The sequence below is a fragment of the Opisthocomus hoazin genome, chromosome Z (genome assembly GCF_030867145.1).
Source record: "Opisthocomus hoazin isolate bOpiHoa1 chromosome Z, bOpiHoa1.hap1, whole genome shotgun sequence".
NCBI classification, from domain to species: Eukaryota; Metazoa; Chordata; class Aves; order Opisthocomiformes; family Opisthocomidae; genus Opisthocomus; species Opisthocomus hoazin.
In genome coordinates, this window is record NC_134454.1 from 79,403,520 (window position 1) to 79,421,053 (window position 17,534).

At 44.5% G+C, this 17,534-nt stretch overlaps 1 protein-coding gene across 4 annotated transcripts in view; it reads right to left on the reverse strand.

Annotated features, from left to right (window-relative positions):
- Window positions 1-12,794, reverse strand: part of UNC13B (unc-13 homolog B) — a 219,320-nt gene extending 206,526 nt beyond the window's left edge. For all 4 annotated transcript variants that reach the window (XM_075447135.1, XM_075447133.1, XM_075447134.1 and 1 more), the window contains exon 1: window positions 12,705-12,794. In XM_075447135.1, the coding sequence (XP_075303250.1) occupies window positions 12,705-12,726 (22 nt within the window). In that variant the 5' untranslated portion in view covers window positions 12,727-12,794. The remainder of the gene's footprint in view (window positions 1-12,704) is intronic.
- Window positions 12,795-17,534: the final 4,740 nt, after the last annotated feature.

Below are 17,534 nucleotides of genomic sequence, written 5' to 3' on the forward strand. Positions count from 1 at the left end.
ACTTATTTGCCCACACCTGTCAGAGGTTCTGTGTTTGCTCACCATATCCTGACGCAATGATCAGGTGAATCATCAGTTCTAGGGTCATTTCCTAGGTGGAGTCTTTTCTGTTATTTGAGATGCTAATATTTACCCCGTAGCTTCACTGAATTTCATTACTTCCTCTGCATCCAAGCTCCTCACTTCACAAAAAAAACTTACTCAGTTTCTCTAAAGGCTTGATAGTTGCTGGTCTACAGGTTTATCTGTTTAACTAAACCTAGCTTAAGTTGTGATCACTCAAGCCAAGTCCAATTATGTGTCCAGCTTCCCTGAATCATCTTCTGTGCTTCTTAAAGCCACATCTACAGTTAACCCCAGCCAGTTTTCTGGCTTCAGTCACTATCTGATGATGAAACTGCCAGATAACACAGCTCTCTGCACCCACCCATGACCAACAGCATTCATTCTCTGGTGTGGGGGGGGTCGTCTCTCACAGTGACAATACCCAGAAACACTTCTCTAACCACATTACAGGATTTCTACCCACATTTAAATCCTGGGCTATGTGCGGCAGACCTCTTGCACTATCACAGCAAAATCTCTTATCAGCTCTTCCCAAAGCAATTTCAGCCCAGCTGGCTCTTTTATCCACACTAATACTGCTTTACAATTTTGCATCACTAACACACAGTGGAATTTTCCCAGTCACCTTTACTGCTGTCTTTCTAGAGCAGGGCATCCTGTCCAACATCTCTGCTCCCCCATAACCCCCACTCCTCGTGGCTCCTGCTAACCCTATGAGGGCTAGTTCTGCGTCCTACACCAACCGCTCCCAATCACCACTTCAGTCAAACTCCCCACTTTGCTTTATAACACTAATGAGTTAGCACTCTCTTGGAAACAAACTCAAAACTACCAATTAAAATGCTTTTCACTGTTTATTTCACATAACTTTATCATTTGTCATTTCAGGATCATGTAATCCCTGTTTCATCTCCAACACCAGCTCTTTCCTGATGCTGTATGAGACAAAAAAATACAATGCAGGCCCCCAGCAAGCACGCACAGTGTTAACTCCTACCTATTCAGACATCTGTCATGTGCTGCTCTGCTCCAATAAAGCCTGAACACACTTCTGTATCTTTGACCAAAGCATCAGATATATACAGAACGGTAACTTCAAACTCAAGTTTACAATAGAAGTCAAAAGGGTTGTCAGGAAAGGCCTTTTAAACCACACTCCTCCCACTTAGTGAAAGTGTAACAAAATACTGATTTAACACTGCAATCTAATAGGTCATGGCATGTCTAGATCTCTTTTTAATCATGGAAAAATATGTAAACACTTCTCATTATAGTCAGATTAGTCATAATGCAACAGCCATGTACCCCTACTCAAGTAACAGACATTACCAAATTCCATTTTTCCCAATTACTAAGTATTGGAAGGGCAGAGAGTACACGTTTCATAATACCTTCTCCAACCTAAGGAAAGGCACGCCAATTTCTGCTGTTGTGATGCTGAAGCTAGAAAACCAGTTGAGTCTAAAAAGCATAAATTTGTCGTATATAAACATAAAGCTGCTTAGAACTGCAGAAAATCATTCATCAATTTTAATTCAGAATCTGATCTTTTTCTAGAGGACTCTAGGTTGTTATACTAAGAAATACCACATCCTACAGAGGGTCATATTAGATGATTACAACAATCCATTCTGGCCTTATAACTACAGAGTTTCTAAGCAGTTAATCTCCTCAAAAAATCTGCTACTAAAATGGACGCAGACTCCACTTACTTAATTTGACACGACAAAATCTAACAAAATTTTGCACATGCAGCAAGTTATACCAGGTAGGAAAGTCTGAAATAATATTACTGTTTCGCATCCATTTTTCCTTCTACATCAATCCATAACTATGTCATGTGCCAAATTCAAGTTGCATGCTACAATTTTAGGTTCAGATCAGGAGCTCAAGGTTGCGGGATGTTTGAACCAGAAAATGGTAAGAATTTATTTCATTAAAACCCAAGACTTTATTAATGGAACAGCATTATGATTTTGGTAGTGTTAGAACTCCCAAATACAAAAATGAAGGCAATCTCAGCTTTCTAGTAATTTATGGCCTCTCAGACTCTCAAAGAGCAGCCACGAGTTGTGCCTTTCACAGAGGCCAAACAATCTGAAAAAGACCACTCACTTGCTTTTAAAGAAGTCTCATGATGAAGAATAACTCATGAAATTGGGAAAGTGAACAAAATAGGAATAACACAATATTCTAATAGGTAAGTAGTAGTTTACTCAGCAGTCACACAAAGCTTCCTCATCCAAAGCTGATAAGCTACCTTGGCATCATCTCATTTAGTGTCTGGTACTCCTGCCCCTTAAGGAAAAAGTGGTTACTAAAGATTTCCAGAATAACAGTTTGTAGATCTCCAGTGTATAAGTGCAGCCAAAACACTCTACAGGGACCGTTGCAACAGAAGACTAAATGTGTGACGACTAAATGTGAATCATCACAGGTACTGAAAGTCTGAAGTCCCTGGACATCTCCTGAAAACATATTCTGAGGTTTACATAAGCCTTCAGGAAAGGAAAATGTCTCTAAAGGGTTTCTCTTTAGAAATTTAAATATCTACATATTCACGTACGTTTATCACCCGGAAACTGCTACGTTTGCTAAGCAGCAATTTTCAGTTTATAACATAGCTTAAGCCTAATTTGACCCAGAGTTTCTTCATGCCTAGCCTTTCCATGGCTACCTGACTACACGGAACTGTTATGAAATATCCTTATAATGTATTTTAGAGCAATTAGAAAAACCCACAAAACTCTGAAAGAACTCAGTTTGCACAAGAGTCTTTGAAAAATCCAGTCAAGGATTTGCTGAAAAAAAATGCCCCACAGTAAGTAACCTTCTTGTGATACTCCAGATGCCAACAATAAGTACAGAGCAGAACACACCACACAGCTCCCCATGCTTGAAATTTATAAAGCTGTCTGGCCTTGATCAGGTATTCAGAGGCACAAAGAATAGACAAATCTATGACAACTCCAAAATTATGGCAAGGCAAGAAAAGCAGCCAGGGAAAACTCCCATGAAGGTCTAGAAACACCCTGAACCTTCACCAGCACACAAGGCTCCAAATCAGTGCCTGACTGAGGGTTTGCTCTCTGTACACAGCACCATTACCACCCTGCTCCCCTGCTACAGCTGAGCAGAGAACATCTGGTGGCATAAAGTCACAAAAATGCCAGACAGCAGGGCAACACAGGACAGATTTGCTACATCACAGAAGTTCAAGCAACAGTCCTTGTCTATTCCCAAGCCAACCAACCATCTCCCAGCCCAGGCTTTGGACAACAGCCCTGTATCACCCTCCAGAACAGGCTTCAGGTGATGCAGTCCCTTCACCAGTTCACTCTGCCTTATCCAAGCATGCCTGCAACCCTGCTACAGGGCCTGCACCACTGTGCTGCCATAAAAGCTCAAGAGAATGAAGGGTTAATGGGCCATCACACTTAACTTCAGATCCAAACTCCTTTTGTCAGGAGAGGCCAATAAAGACAACAGCAGGCTAGTTACACACTGCAGACTTCATCTGGACAGAGGGGTAACCCAAGAAGTCCTTTGGCATGTAGTATTTTTTTTAATGGTGTTTCTTAAACTGAGTATTACTACATTGGCCTGAGCTGAGAAAATAAGCATTGGGTGGGCTAGTACTTGAAAGTGTGATTCTACAGTCGTTTTATACTTAAAGTCTCCATGGTGGAAATGCTGGAATCTGTTTAGCAGAGCACTTAGCTGTAAAGAATTAAGAGAGTTAAGTCACAGGAGCTTTAAGTAATAAGGTTAAAACCAGTATTCCTTAAAGGGACACAGTCAGGGCTGGAAGCCAAACTGCTTCTAAAAGGTGCCAACAGTTTTATGCTAGAGATTATCTCAAACAAGACGCCTTCTCTTATCCCTCATCAGACATGCCATTCCAGTCCAATTCACTTTCCATTCATATGGGATGTTCAAGTGCAAGTAGGAGCATCAGGAGTCTGAGATCAGCACATTGTTGAAAGATCATACCTTCCTTATGTTTCTAAACATGCCAACTCCCCAAATACAGGCAAGCAAAAAGGGAACAAAAATCAGTTTTCCAGTCCCTTTAACACACTTTCTAACCCTTGCACCCTACCCAGAAATGTTAAGACCTTTACAAATTTAAGCCTGGCCAGCAAAAGTAAATCCTGCAAATACAGCAGGTGACGTTTATACATACCTGACAACACCTCAATTTAATTTTCTCTCAGCACAGGATTTCCATAAACTGAAGGTCTCTGAACATACACTTCAGCGTTGAATGCAGCTACCCAACTCCCTTACAGTTCTCTCCAAATCCCACCCCAACTTATCTGACAAAAGGATGAACATATCAACATGCAAGAGCAGTGTGCTAGAGGGAACATAAACTGAGTCACAACCACTATCTGATAGCATTTCCTTCCATTTTTAAGATGCCCTCCCCTAGCCGTCATAGAGACAGCATACTTGCCAGTACCATGCTCCAATTCCTTGCCAGTTCCCACAACAGCAGGACATGAATCCATGCTATTACACCACAGTTATAAAGTTCCACCAATGTCAGTCAAAAGCGTTCCTCAGCTGAGGACTTATCATCTAACTTGACTGATAGGCGCAGCAGGTCTCTTGCACTCCACACTGCACAAGAAGTAGAAGGTCACCAATATCTGCAGGTACTCTGTGTTATTTGTTAGTTAGAAGTGTAATTATTCAATTATTCAATGTTACTAATGGGGAGAACAACTTAAAAGGACATTACAGAATCTATTTCGAAAGCCTGGTGAAGGAGATGGGCATGCCAGCTTTTTGCAATATGCCATGTAAACCTCACCAGCATCTTTTCATTAAACTATCAACCATAGGTATCTCAGTTTAAGCTTTTGTTTTTTTTTTAAACCCTGGATTAAACTTGAAGCTTTCTTCCTAGCTGTACTAGAAAGACAGATGCTTGTAGTGTAATTCATAATGTATTTAACTGAAATCTGTAAACTCATCACAAAAGACATTATTAGTCATGTAAAGACAGTTAAACAGTGAAGTGCTGGAGAGCTCATATGCCTACCAGTACTTCTGCAGTACTTTTAAAACTTGTAAATAGCATTCCAACTCAAAAGCTGTCAAACAGGAGAACAACTATTTTGGATCCCCACCATGATTTACTTCTACAAAACACATACTTAAAAGTTACCTGCAGTTGTTGTGATCAAATCAAATACAACATGGATTGTCGAAAGACAATCCCTAGCAATACACCGGGGATACTTCAGGGGGGGTTAATTTCACAAAGCTGAGGATAATTATTAGAAAAATGACAGAGAAGAATAATTTTGAACTGAAACTGTGATATCAGATGCAGGAGAGATATAGTAAGAGTTTCTAGGGGGCCAAAAAACCACTATCCCTCAAGCAAGACAGACATCTGAAGTCCATTTCACCCCAAAGAGCTACAAGCCACGGTAAAACATAAAAGAAATAAATAGTGTCAGCAGAGGCTGGGTGGCCCTAGGCATAGGAAGTTAGATGCAGGGGAAAGTAAGAGAGTTAAATATCGCAAAAAATCTTAATTATATTAGAGAAAAAACACCTACAAGGATATTGCCTTCCCATTCCATTGATTGACTTAACTGCTAATGGCAAAGAAGCAACAGTCATCCAATAAACATTTGCCCCACGCTCAGGGAGAGATGAGTACCTGTGAGATCAGGTACTTTCCAGCCCATCAATAAGTGCAGATGATGTTAAACATCCAAGATGCAAATAATAAAAATCAGGTCTACATAACTGGCACTCAGATGTCAGCGAAGAAGCCTGTGGTCCAGTGACATGTGCTTTAAATGCATCCTGAGAGATCAGAAAACAGGCTCCAAGAAGAGCCAAGTACTACACTGGTGGACGAGAAGCTCAACATGAGATGGCAACGTGCGCTTGCAGCCCAGAAAGCCAACCGTATCCTGGGCTGCATCAAGAGAAGCGTGGCCAGCAGGTCGAGGGAGGGGATGCTGCCCCTTTACTCCACTCTCTTGAGACCCCACCTGGAGTCCTGCGTCCAGCTCTGGAGCCCCCAGCATAGGAAGGACATGGATGTGTTGGAGCGGGTCCAGAGGAGGGCCACGAAGATGATCAGAGGGCTGGAACACCTCTCCTATGAGGAGAGGCTGAGGGAGTTGGGGCTGTTCAGCCTGGAGAAGAGAAGGCTCCAGGGTGACCTGAGAGCAGCCTTCCACTACCTGAAGGGGGCCTACAGGAAGGATAGAGAGGGACTTCTCACAAGGGTGTATAGTGATGGGACAAGGGGGAACGGCTTTAAACTGAAAGAGTGCAGATTTAGATTAGATTTTAGGAAGAAATTCTTCACCATGAGGGTGGTGAAACACTGGAACAGGTTGCCCAGAGAAGCTGTGGATGCCTCCTCCCTGGTCGTGTTCAAGGCCAGGTTGGATGGAGCTCTGAGCAACCTGGTCTAGTGGAAGATGACCGGGCTCATGGCAGGGGGGTTGGAACCAGATGATCTTCAAGGTCCCTTAGACTTAGCTAAACTACACAGGCAGAAGATACAGAATTGAGACGTGTGACTTACTAGTGCAGGATTTCTCATTAAAGTGTAAAATGACAGAATATGGTGGAAAGTCAGTGAAACAGAGTAACAGCCATTTGAAAGACCAGCCCATGGTCATCAGGGTTTCCCAAACACCAGTGTTAATGCCTGCCATCCATGTTTCAACATTTTCGCTCCTAGATTGGGCATTTGCCATTTATACAAAACCAAGCAGAACACAGAAGCCAGTGAAGAGGCAGATTAATAAAAGAAGCATTATGCACAGCAGCCTAGTCAGGTATAAGGAGGGCCTAAGAGAAAAGAAAATCCATCTAAAATCCTGCTAAATGCAGAGAGATCTGATCCAAACACCCAGGATATACCTACAGAATAGGAATCTGTGTCACAGAAAGCATCTGCCAAATTCTACTGGTCACAGCAGACAAGCAAAACATTATTTCAGCAAAGTCCTTGGCAAAGCTTGCTAATGCAGGCACAGATAAGCACGAGCTGGCCATAGGAATAAAACAGATTTCAGTTCTCCTTTGAACAACGATGAAATCAACACAAGAATATTAAATCCAATTCTCATTTCTATAGAAACTTTAGAAGTATAGTCAGAAAATAAAGACTGCAAAGAAGTGCAAATTCAAATGCTAAAGAGAAACCTTTCAAACTACGGACTCCAGAAGTCTTTCTATCTAACAAGAGACAAGAATAGCAAGTTGCTTTCACATACTTCCACACCAAGAAAATGCCACGCACTAGTAAGCTTCAACCCAGCGGCAGAGTAAGGGAAGACCCTACACACCCTCACAGCAGCTCACAATCTGTTTGCAAGACCACACAATGAATTACCTGCATGAAAAAGCAAGAGATATTACGCACACCACTCTGTTTTAAGCTCTCTTGGAAGGTCACTGAGAACAGCTTTCGCCAAGTGATTAAAATATTTTGCAAAACATTGCATAAAATTTGATTACAAGACATCAAAAAAAAATGCAAGAGGAAATTTCAAAGGAAAGGTACAAGAGGACCATTTGCCATCAGATATATGGATTTACATGCCTCCATGTCAAATATTCGAAATAAGGTTCTGGATTTAAAAAAGCAGCGTTGTTTGCTTGGACTTCATATGCCATTGTGTAAACTGCAACTAGCTCTCAGACTGTTAGTGTTCAAAATTAAGATCTTTCAGCATTTGGTTTAAATCCAGCACTTTGTTGCATATTAAAACAGTATGTTAGCAACAACTTTCTAAAGTTTGACTTGGCAGATCCCAAGCTGAAGGAGTCAACTGAGAGGACACCAAGTGAGCAAGAAGAAAGTAGACACTATTCCAACTCCTGAGGCACCTGTGTACATTTCCTTCATCCCACTGAAAATTACTAAAAAAGGGGGGGGTTCCAAGCAGCTCTCCGTCCTTAAATACGTAAAACCAAGACTTCACACTGTTGGTTTAAACTTTTGCAGTAACAATGTCCAAAGCTGAAGAAGCAAGGGTTTGAAACAGGAAAAATAATGACGGCCCATGCATCACAAGCCAAGTGTGGTTTGTAGGTTTTAAACATTCCTATCATTTAACAGAAGCAGCTTGAAAGTTTAAAAGTTTTCTCTCCAATCAGGCCACCAATTACAGCTTTACAAACCCTAAACTTACATCTCAATGCAAAGAAGCTCCTTTAGTAGCAAAGACTCTTTTATCTTAGTGTTACTATCCAAATTGCTAATGCATTTTATTTTGTTCCAACACTACATACACTGGCAGCTTCCCGACTAATTGCAGACAGAGAAAAAGAGTTCATAATACTTACACAGCAAATTCTTCATGCAGCATTTTCTTCTTATTAACACCCTACCTTTATAACCTGTACTTGTGCCACTGCTTTTAATGTCCAATTCTATACTTGTCCGTTTTGATCTACACAAAGACAGGCAAGGTCTGGGGTGTTTTTTTTCAATTCTGCGACCATTTCAGAATACTGTCACAACACAGCAATACAATTACCTTATTGCTATGGGTACTATTTACAAGTGTGCAACGTAGGGAGCTCCAGCTAGAGACCTTCACCCTTGAGGCAGAAAGAGCTGGAGGCACTGCAGCCTTAGAGAAAACACTGAAGTAAGCTGAGGCCATTGCATCAGCAGAGAAAAAAATCCTTTAAACACAAAGAAAAAGCCCTGACATTTGACTACTGGGCTTCTGGTTATGGATATTTCTAAGGACTCTGCAAGACAAATATTTTTTCATTTCTGTTACCATTAATATCCATTACAATTTTCCCTGTTTGCTTCTTTCGCTTTAATGTCAACAGAGTTCAATTTGGTGGACAGGTACTGGAACTCTAATTTTGCTGGCAATGCAGGGATGCACAGTTAAGTTCACTGAGTAGTATTCCAACACTCCAGTTATTCTGACAGAAACGTCACCAGATAAGCAAGCTTTTCTATCTCTTCAGAGCAGCAGTAAGATAAAAGGTAAGCAAAAAAAAATAATGTCCCTAACCTCCAGATGGTGTCATTTCACACAGCAGTCAACAACTTACAATTTTAGAGTGCAAGACCAGAAGAGATCACCTAACTCAACCTCCTACACACCCCAGGCAGCCAAGTCTTCACACAGATTCTGCAGATTGGGCCCCAAGACAAAAGCACGTTAGACAAAGGCACTGTGCCCTCATGGGACTAAGCCAGGTACTGTGCACAGCAATGAGGGAAGATGCCCACTGCCAACATCCTTGCAACAGCAAAGCCTTTCAGACACTGATACAGCGAATATGACAAAGAGACACATTTATTACTATAATAACCAGATGGATAAGGTAAGTCAAGAAGTTAGGAATACAACAGCACTGAACACACAGCATAAGCTGTTACAGTTACAAAGCAGAAAGGAGGAAAACCAGATGAGAACCATCACTATCTTGAGACAGCAAGGGCTGGGGACAAAGCAAGATGTAATAAAAGCGAGCAAGTGAAAGGGTCTGAAGTATGTCTCAGGACAATGATGCAAACAGAGCAAAGGAACTGATGATGGAACACCCATGAACAGGTGATCCAACCTCAGCAGGGTCCTCCCTTGCTAGGACCCTTTCAAGCTGTGCTGAGACAGCAGCGAATTCTATCTGTTAGTCAGCAGACAGGAAAGATCTGAAGAAGAAATTTAATTAAGTTGAGACCTGAGGTAAAAATCAAGACTTACAAGAGAAGACCAAGGATGTTAATGATGCAAGACTGATGTGAAAAACTAGACTGCTTCACTGAGATTAGTTTTATTTGGTATGTGCTATTTTCACAAATACAAAACTAAACGCAAACTAATAAAGCAAACTATGCCAAGCGAAGATTATCAGACATAATCCAGACACAGCTGCTCTAAACAGGAGTCTATGCAATCTCTTCTGCACTTAAGCAGTAAAATCAAAACGTGAAGAATTCTCCTCTAAAAGCCTCAGTTATGTAATATCCAGGATTGTTTTCTCCTTCACTTCACTTACACCCTCTGCATATTTTCCTGCTCCAAAAGAATCCTGCAATTTGCTCTCACAACAGCCTGTTACCACTGGCTCACTTCACACATCCTCTGAACACTTGTAGGTGAGCCCAGACTCACAGCTCCTCTGAGCTTAGATTTTCTGACAGGTACTGCTATGGCAGATATAGCTCAATGACTCTGAAGAGAAAAAAAAACAACACACCAACCAACCTAATTTCTTCTCTAAGAAGAAAATGTAAAAGAAACCACTAAACATGAGATTAAGAGGCCATGTATGTTAGCTGCTCTTTCAGGAACAAAGGCAGCACTCAGACATGTTTGGTGTGCACTGTTTTAGATTAGATATCCATTAAAATATTATTAATGTGCCTAATTCAAGGGGGGGGGGAACAAATCAATGCATTACACCACTATTTTTCTGGCTGCCAGGCTTCTTGCTACACTGCCACTTAGGGGATTTTCCACATTTCCCTTTATCTGTTAAACCGCAGTTCAGAGGCTATTAACACTGTCCCAATTGCCTACATTTACTTCATGGGTTTTTTTATTGTCCTTCTTTTTTAATCTCAGGTCTACAGCATCCAACCACACATTACTATGCAGTCTTACACGTGCACCTTTTTTAACGGAAAAAAGCGGATCTTTCCCAACTTTCTTGTTCACACCTGCCCTGCTTTCTCAGCAAGATTAATTCATTTCAGCAGAAAGGGAAAATACAAGAAACATGCCTTTTTTTTTTTTTTTTTTTTTTAAAGAAGTGACAGTTAATAGCACTTTCTTCTCCTTGCCTCAGAAGTCATTCTTTCATCTCAGGTCTTAGTACCTGTTTTGTTTTCCCAACTGCTCTACCTCAGCATATTTCCATTCTACGTTTAATGGTTCATATTTCTGAGATCTCATCAGCTCACTCTTTCAGTCATGTTTATTTCAGAAAACACATTGCTTCAAGGTTAATCGATTACATCCTGCATTCTTATAATAAAGTTGCTCAGTATCATCTATCTAAATTACTGCTGTTATTTTCTACTGTCTTAGCACAGCAGATGGAAATGAAAGATATAATCTTCACAGTAATTCTCCATCACACACAGCCACCAGCCACCTCAAGGTCCTCCCTTAGCTCTTTACACACAACTGAAGAACAAGCCAAACACACGAGCACATCGTTCCAGACTTTTGGCTTTTGCCCCAAAGACTCTACAGACCAAGAACTAACACCCCGAAAAGGCAAGACAGTTTCAGTAACTCAATCATCCAGTTCATGTTCTTTCACCACTCTTAACAGACGGCGTATAAATATATCTTTAACACAGCCAGCTCCAAGTGGCATGAAAACCACATTTCTTTAAAGGACAGTCTGAGAACATTTTGCAGATGAACCACCAAAGAGAATGAAGAAACACTTGTCAGATGTAAGCATCCTTGAGCTAGTAAGAATGAGCTTCAATGAAGACATTTTGGCAAAGCCTTCAAAATGGACAAGTCTACCAGAGATGCTACACGTCCTTCAGAGCTTACACAGAACTGCATCAAAAACATTTTTAAGATAAACTTAGCACTTGTACACCTCTCTTAACTCCTTAAACACAATATACGTTTAATAAAAGGGCTGAAACTTAATTTAAAAACGCTCTCCCTACAAGACAAGCGCTCTCCCCAGAGTACGGCACAGTCAAGATACTCTGCTGGCATCTTTTTATTTACATCATCTTCAAAGCAAGGCTGGCTCAAAAAGGTGACGAACAGCCGGATGAAGAGCAGCTACCAAACCAACTGATGCGAGCGAGAGAAGAGCTGAACTGCCAACAGCACACCAGTGCCAGTTTGTTTTTCAATCACACCCGGCAAAGGAGTTGAGAACGTTAAAACTACAGTTCTAAGCCGCAGGGCACGGCTGGCGTCCGGGGACACCCTGTGACCGCGGCGTTGGGCGCAGAACGCTGACGGCAGACACGTCCCAGTCGCGCGAGTCCTGGCAGATGGTTTTCTCCAGGGATAATTTTTTTTTTTTTGGCCACAAAAGAGGAAGAAATTGAAAACTAGAGAGAGCGAGCGAGCAAGCCGCTAGCACTAACCCAGCCAGCATGAGGGAGCGTCACCTTTCAGCAAGCCGCCCAGCGAGGGACCGCAGCCTGACAGCGGGACGGGCGGGAAGTTAGCGACGCGCCTGGAACAATAACGCACGCCACAGGCGAGCACCGGGGAGAGGGGGAACTTCAGCACCGAAGCTTCGCTCGGCGGCAGCGCTTCAACTCGTCCTCAGACGAACCCCGAAAGCCGCGCAGGGCCGCTCCCCGCTCCCGGGGCTCCGGCATCCCACCCGCTCACGCCGCGGGCTCGGAGGGGGGGGGGACGGCCCGCCCGGGAGGTCACCGAGACGCCCGTCCCCGCTCCCGAGAGGCAGAAGCCGTTCACGCCGAACAAGGCAAACCCAATCCCCGCACACGCGTGGAGCCTCCCGGCCCCGCTCCCGCCCAGGAGCCCGGGTGACAGCTGACTCCGGAGGCTCGGCGACGGCATGCTCGGCCTCTCCTTCGGGGCTTCGCCTCCCCTCGCCGGCGAGGCAGAAGACCCCCGGGGAGGGTCAGCGCGGCCGCACCCCGCCGCCGCCCCGCTCACCTCGCACGCACAGCAGCGACATGGCGGCGCCCGCCGCGCCTCAGCTGCGGCCCCGCCGGCCGCCCCCGGCTCTCCTCATGCCGCCCCGCTGCCACGGGGCGGGCGAGGCGGGCGAGGCGGCGGCGCCGTGGGCGGGGGCGGAGCCGGCCGAGGGGCGGGGCGGGGCACACACACGTACACACACACAAATACCGCCGACAGGGGGCGCCGCGGTGCCCTTCCCCGTCGCCGTGGCAACTGCGGGCTGCGGCCGCAGCGAGGCGGAGTGGGTGGCGGGGGGTCGCAGGGCCCGGGGACTCCCGGGCGGGGCAGGCCCGGTGCCCTCCCGCTGCCCGAGCTCCGGCTGAGGGAAGGGAGGGCTGCCCTTGGCTGCGGGTTGTTTTGGTACTTTGACGCTTCCTCCCCGCCTTTTCCCATTTTTTACCCAGGGGAGGGCAGCGAGGCTGGTGAGGGGCCTGGAGAACAAGTCCTGTGAGCAGCGGCTGAGGGAGCTGGGGCTGTTCAGTTTGGAGAAGAGGAGGCTGAGGGGGGACCTTATCGCTCTCTATAGCTACCTGAAAGGAGGCTGTAGCGAGGTGGGTGTTGGTCTGTGCTCCCAAGTGACTTGAAATAGGACCAGAGGCAATGGCCTCAGGTTGCATCAGGGGAGGTTTAGATTGGATATTCGGAAAAATTTCTTTACTGAAAGAGTGGTCACGCATGGGAACAGGCTGCCCAGGGGGGTGATGGAGTCACCATCCCTGGATGTGTTCAAAAAACGTGTAGATGTGGCACTTCGGGACATGGTTTAGCAGGCATGGTGGTGTTGGGTCAACGTCTGGACTGGATGATCTTAGAGGTCTTTTCCAACCTTAATGGTTCTACAGTTCTATGAAAGCGCGACCAGCTCTGAGGGTTTCCTGAGTCTGATGTGTTTGTGTGGGTAGTAACTCTCCTTCCATCTCTCTGCCTGTCCAGTCTTTCTCAGGTCGCTGCGAACTCCTTGCATCTGCATCTTCCCATCGGGCATCTCACAGGTCTGCGGCCTGTTGCAGGAGGAACCGCCCTCCGGTCTCCCTTGAGACACGTGCTAGTAATTTTCTCTGATGGCCCCTAATGCTTTTAGTGCTGCTTCATCGCGATCTATAAATAACCATAACACTGCAGAATGTGCTTGTAGTTCCAAACAGAGGATCCCAGCGGAAACAAATCATTTCTGATACAGAAACTCAACAGCAGAGTGTCATATAATGTGATGAGGAAGAACTTCTTCACTCTGAGGGTGACGGAGCCCTGGAACAGGCTGCCCAGGGAGGCTGTGGAGTCTCCTTCTCTGGAGATATTCAAGGCCTGCCTGGACAAGGTCCTGTGCAGCCTGCTGTAGGTGACCCTGCTTCGGCAGGGGGGTTGGACTAGATGACCCACAGAGGTCCCTTCCAACCCCGAACATTCTGTGATTCTGTGATTGCTATTGCATTAATGTTTAGAATAACTCGAAAGTCTACACAGAGAGTAGAGGACAAGACTCCTAGCCATGTGCTTCAAAGCCACTAACCAATATTCCCAAAATTCAGACCTACACAGGAGAGATTTGATTTCCGCCCTGTCCAGCGCAGCATGTTTTACTGCACCCACATTTTCCTCACAGAAGTGTATTAGTCAAGGAAACGTGTCAAAAATATACCTAAAGCTTCTCTGAGATACCAAGAAGGACCATTTGAAAGGACAAACCATGATGTTCCTGCAAACAAACAAGCAGACTGTGTACTAAAGCTGTTATGCAGGGCAGCCTCACAGGACTGGGGGCACTTCCATTCAGCAGCGTGAGTGTGGACTGTCAGTGCAGGGAGCTGCAAGTGCCAGCACTGAGGCAGGCGGGGAAGGAATCTCTTCATGCCGCTGAACGGACTTCAGTGCTGCTGAAATGCTGCTGAACTCTTCAAAAGCTCTGGTTTGCTTCTGTACATGTTATTCAAGTGTAGCCGTGGCAGACTGTAAGGGCTCCAGCACATCTACCTCTGCATAATGGCTGTACACCACCAAAGCCAGGCCCACCTGCGAGCGGGGCACAACACTGCCGTTTCAGTTAACTTTAGGGAACGTTAGTGTTCTGCTCTAAAAAGTCCTGTATTATTTATGTCCCGTGTGCCTTAGGGTAGGATGCCAGATCCTCACCCTTTTCGCATCTCCGTTGCTCCTCTGCATTCATCAGAGCCCCAGAGCTTTTCATCAGCAAAAGATCTGCTCGGGGGTCCCTGAGCAGTTTCGATGCCTTTCCTTTCCCATCTTCCTTTGCAGCCTCACTGCAAATGAAAGCTCTTAAACTGTGCATGAGTTAATCTCCGCCACAACCACACAGTCCTGTCATAACCGCTCGCCTCCCTTTGCCAAGCCCCATTACTCTGCCTGTCCTAATTTAAAAATTAAAGCTTTTGAGGCCATGATTGTACCTTCTGTGTCACACAGCACCCAGTACAACAAGTCCCTATCTTGCCCACAGCTTGTAAATGCTACCATAACACAGAAATTATCTCATCAAGGGCAGATGCTGTCATACGCATTTTAAAATCATGGTAATGTGTTATTAACAAGCAAGGCAGTCAACTAAGCATCTTGTAGCTAGGACGAGATATCTTACTACCAGTAGTAACTGTGAAGGCTGGCATTATCACAGATGTTATGAATTCCCTGCAGTTCTGAGGTCTAATTAGATGCAAGTGTTTCACCAGTCTTTATCTAATCAAAAGGGATCATTTGTACAAATCCCAGTTCCCAAATGCAGTAGTTACTTGTGTGTCTGTCCACCCCTCTCCTTCTTTCCACTTCAAACTGGCTGGAAGAAGGACAATGCCTCTGCTGTGAAACAATGTAGAATTACCCTCTTCTGAATTACACTTGCTCCTTAAAATCAACTTCCTTACATTTGCCCAGCCGAAATGACGCTCCCCAAATGCATCTTTCTCTGTTATTTTTTCTAGTTCTTCTTCTGGACATTGTTGTCATAAACACAGAAATAGCTCAGTGATAAACTCTGCAATAGCAAGAGAAAAAAACCCACCCCTTCCTGTGCTATCCTCAGCCTCTTCAACATGAATGATCTTTCCAGGTCTGTTTTTATAAGTCCACAAAAGGGAATGCCAGGTTCACAAATACTTAATCATAAGCAAGCCCCAAATCCTTTTGTAGCAGACCGGATATAAATTCTGCAGCTGACAGCGTGCTCTGGTAGCACAGGCAGTGGACTCCGTCAGCAGTTAGTTTTTTAAAATGGAGAATTTTACTGAATTAAAGAGGAAAAATACAGTTCAGGGAGCACACTAGAGTAACCTTCATACACACTGAAACTATGTGTCTTTTTGAACAAAGACAGAGGTACTCTGCAAACTCAGAAAGCAGGCATTACTGCCAACTCCAAAGTGATACCCAATTTTCACTCCCTGCAGAGCAAGAGTTAATTTTCTCTGGCTGCTCAGACCCCAGCCATTGGTCTCAGCTCACCTGCTGTTGGGTAGGAAAGTCATAAATGGGTGATTCTCTGCTCGCTGCAGCTCACCAGCTGTTTTATACCTGCCTATTGTAGTTTCCCTGTTCAGAGAGCAATACTGTAGCTATATTTGCAGTCTAAGTAAACAGTGTTTTCTTCTGCTCTCCTCATTCTTCTGCCTTTTTAGAGTTTTGTATTTCTGTCTCTAGAGCATGGCTCAGGCCAAAATTTGGCATGTAGCAAAACCACGTGGGCTTTATTTTAAATCAACGGGTTTAGATCTGTTAAACCATTTTTCTCTTATGCAACTGACAAAAAAATCATCTCAGACCTGTTTTTTGTGGCTAAGCTCTAAAAATAAGGGAAAAAAGCTTTTAATTTACCCTATGACCCTTCACAGAAATTGAGTGCTGAATACAGATTAAGCAGTTGATTGATATCCTGGTACTGAGAAGCAGCCCCCAGATTTGACTGCAAAGGTAACAGGCTACTGAACTGGTTTTCACTGGTATTTCTGCTCTATATGCATACTAATAGAAAGTAACATTTGCAGAACAGCTAGGGGATCCCAGGTTCCTTTTCACAACACCTCATGGTGTCTCACCTGTGTGTGGCAGCCATTTCAATAGCATCTTGAAATGCGGCTTTCTCTGGAGTGGATCACAGCCGATAATCAGTGCAGTAGCTGAAGAGCACCACATATACACACTGCAGTGTAGAACTTGCAGTGAAGATGCCTGCAATCGTCTCAGTTATATGTAATTTGGAATGTTGGTTTTAATGCTCCAAAATGCTCAAACAGGATGACACCTGTGAAATTTTAAAGGTCCGGGAGCGGGTAGGACTTCCACACCCACAGGGCAGTGAGGTGAACAGGACAGCGAGGGCCAGCAGCCCCCACCCAACAACGAGCCAAGCTTTGGGCTGCAACATGCGGCATCTCCTTTCCAGTGTCCCCATCTTGGCTTTTCCTAAAGACTGGTGACATCTGGAAGTGGCAGTGGTCTGGCAATTTAAGGCATTAACCGGTGGCTTCATTTTAATTCCCTCTTGAATCAGAGACTCTCCAACAGTCTGGGTCAACTTGTCACCATATCATTGAACTCCCTGTAGTGAGTCTTCCCTTTTGGCATGCTCAGGAAACTCCCTACAGCCGTTTAGCTTTCCTCCCTGCTTAGCATGGGCACTTGGGTAGGGCTTAGTCTTTGTGCTTCAATTCTCCATCCACAAAATGGAAGTTGTGATAATTCTTTAAGGAAGGAGGCATTAAAGATAAAGGGTGTCCTGATTATAACTGCATTAGCGATGATGAGATGCTCGGACACAATCACCACATAACCATTTAAGACAGCTAGCACAAAGAGATC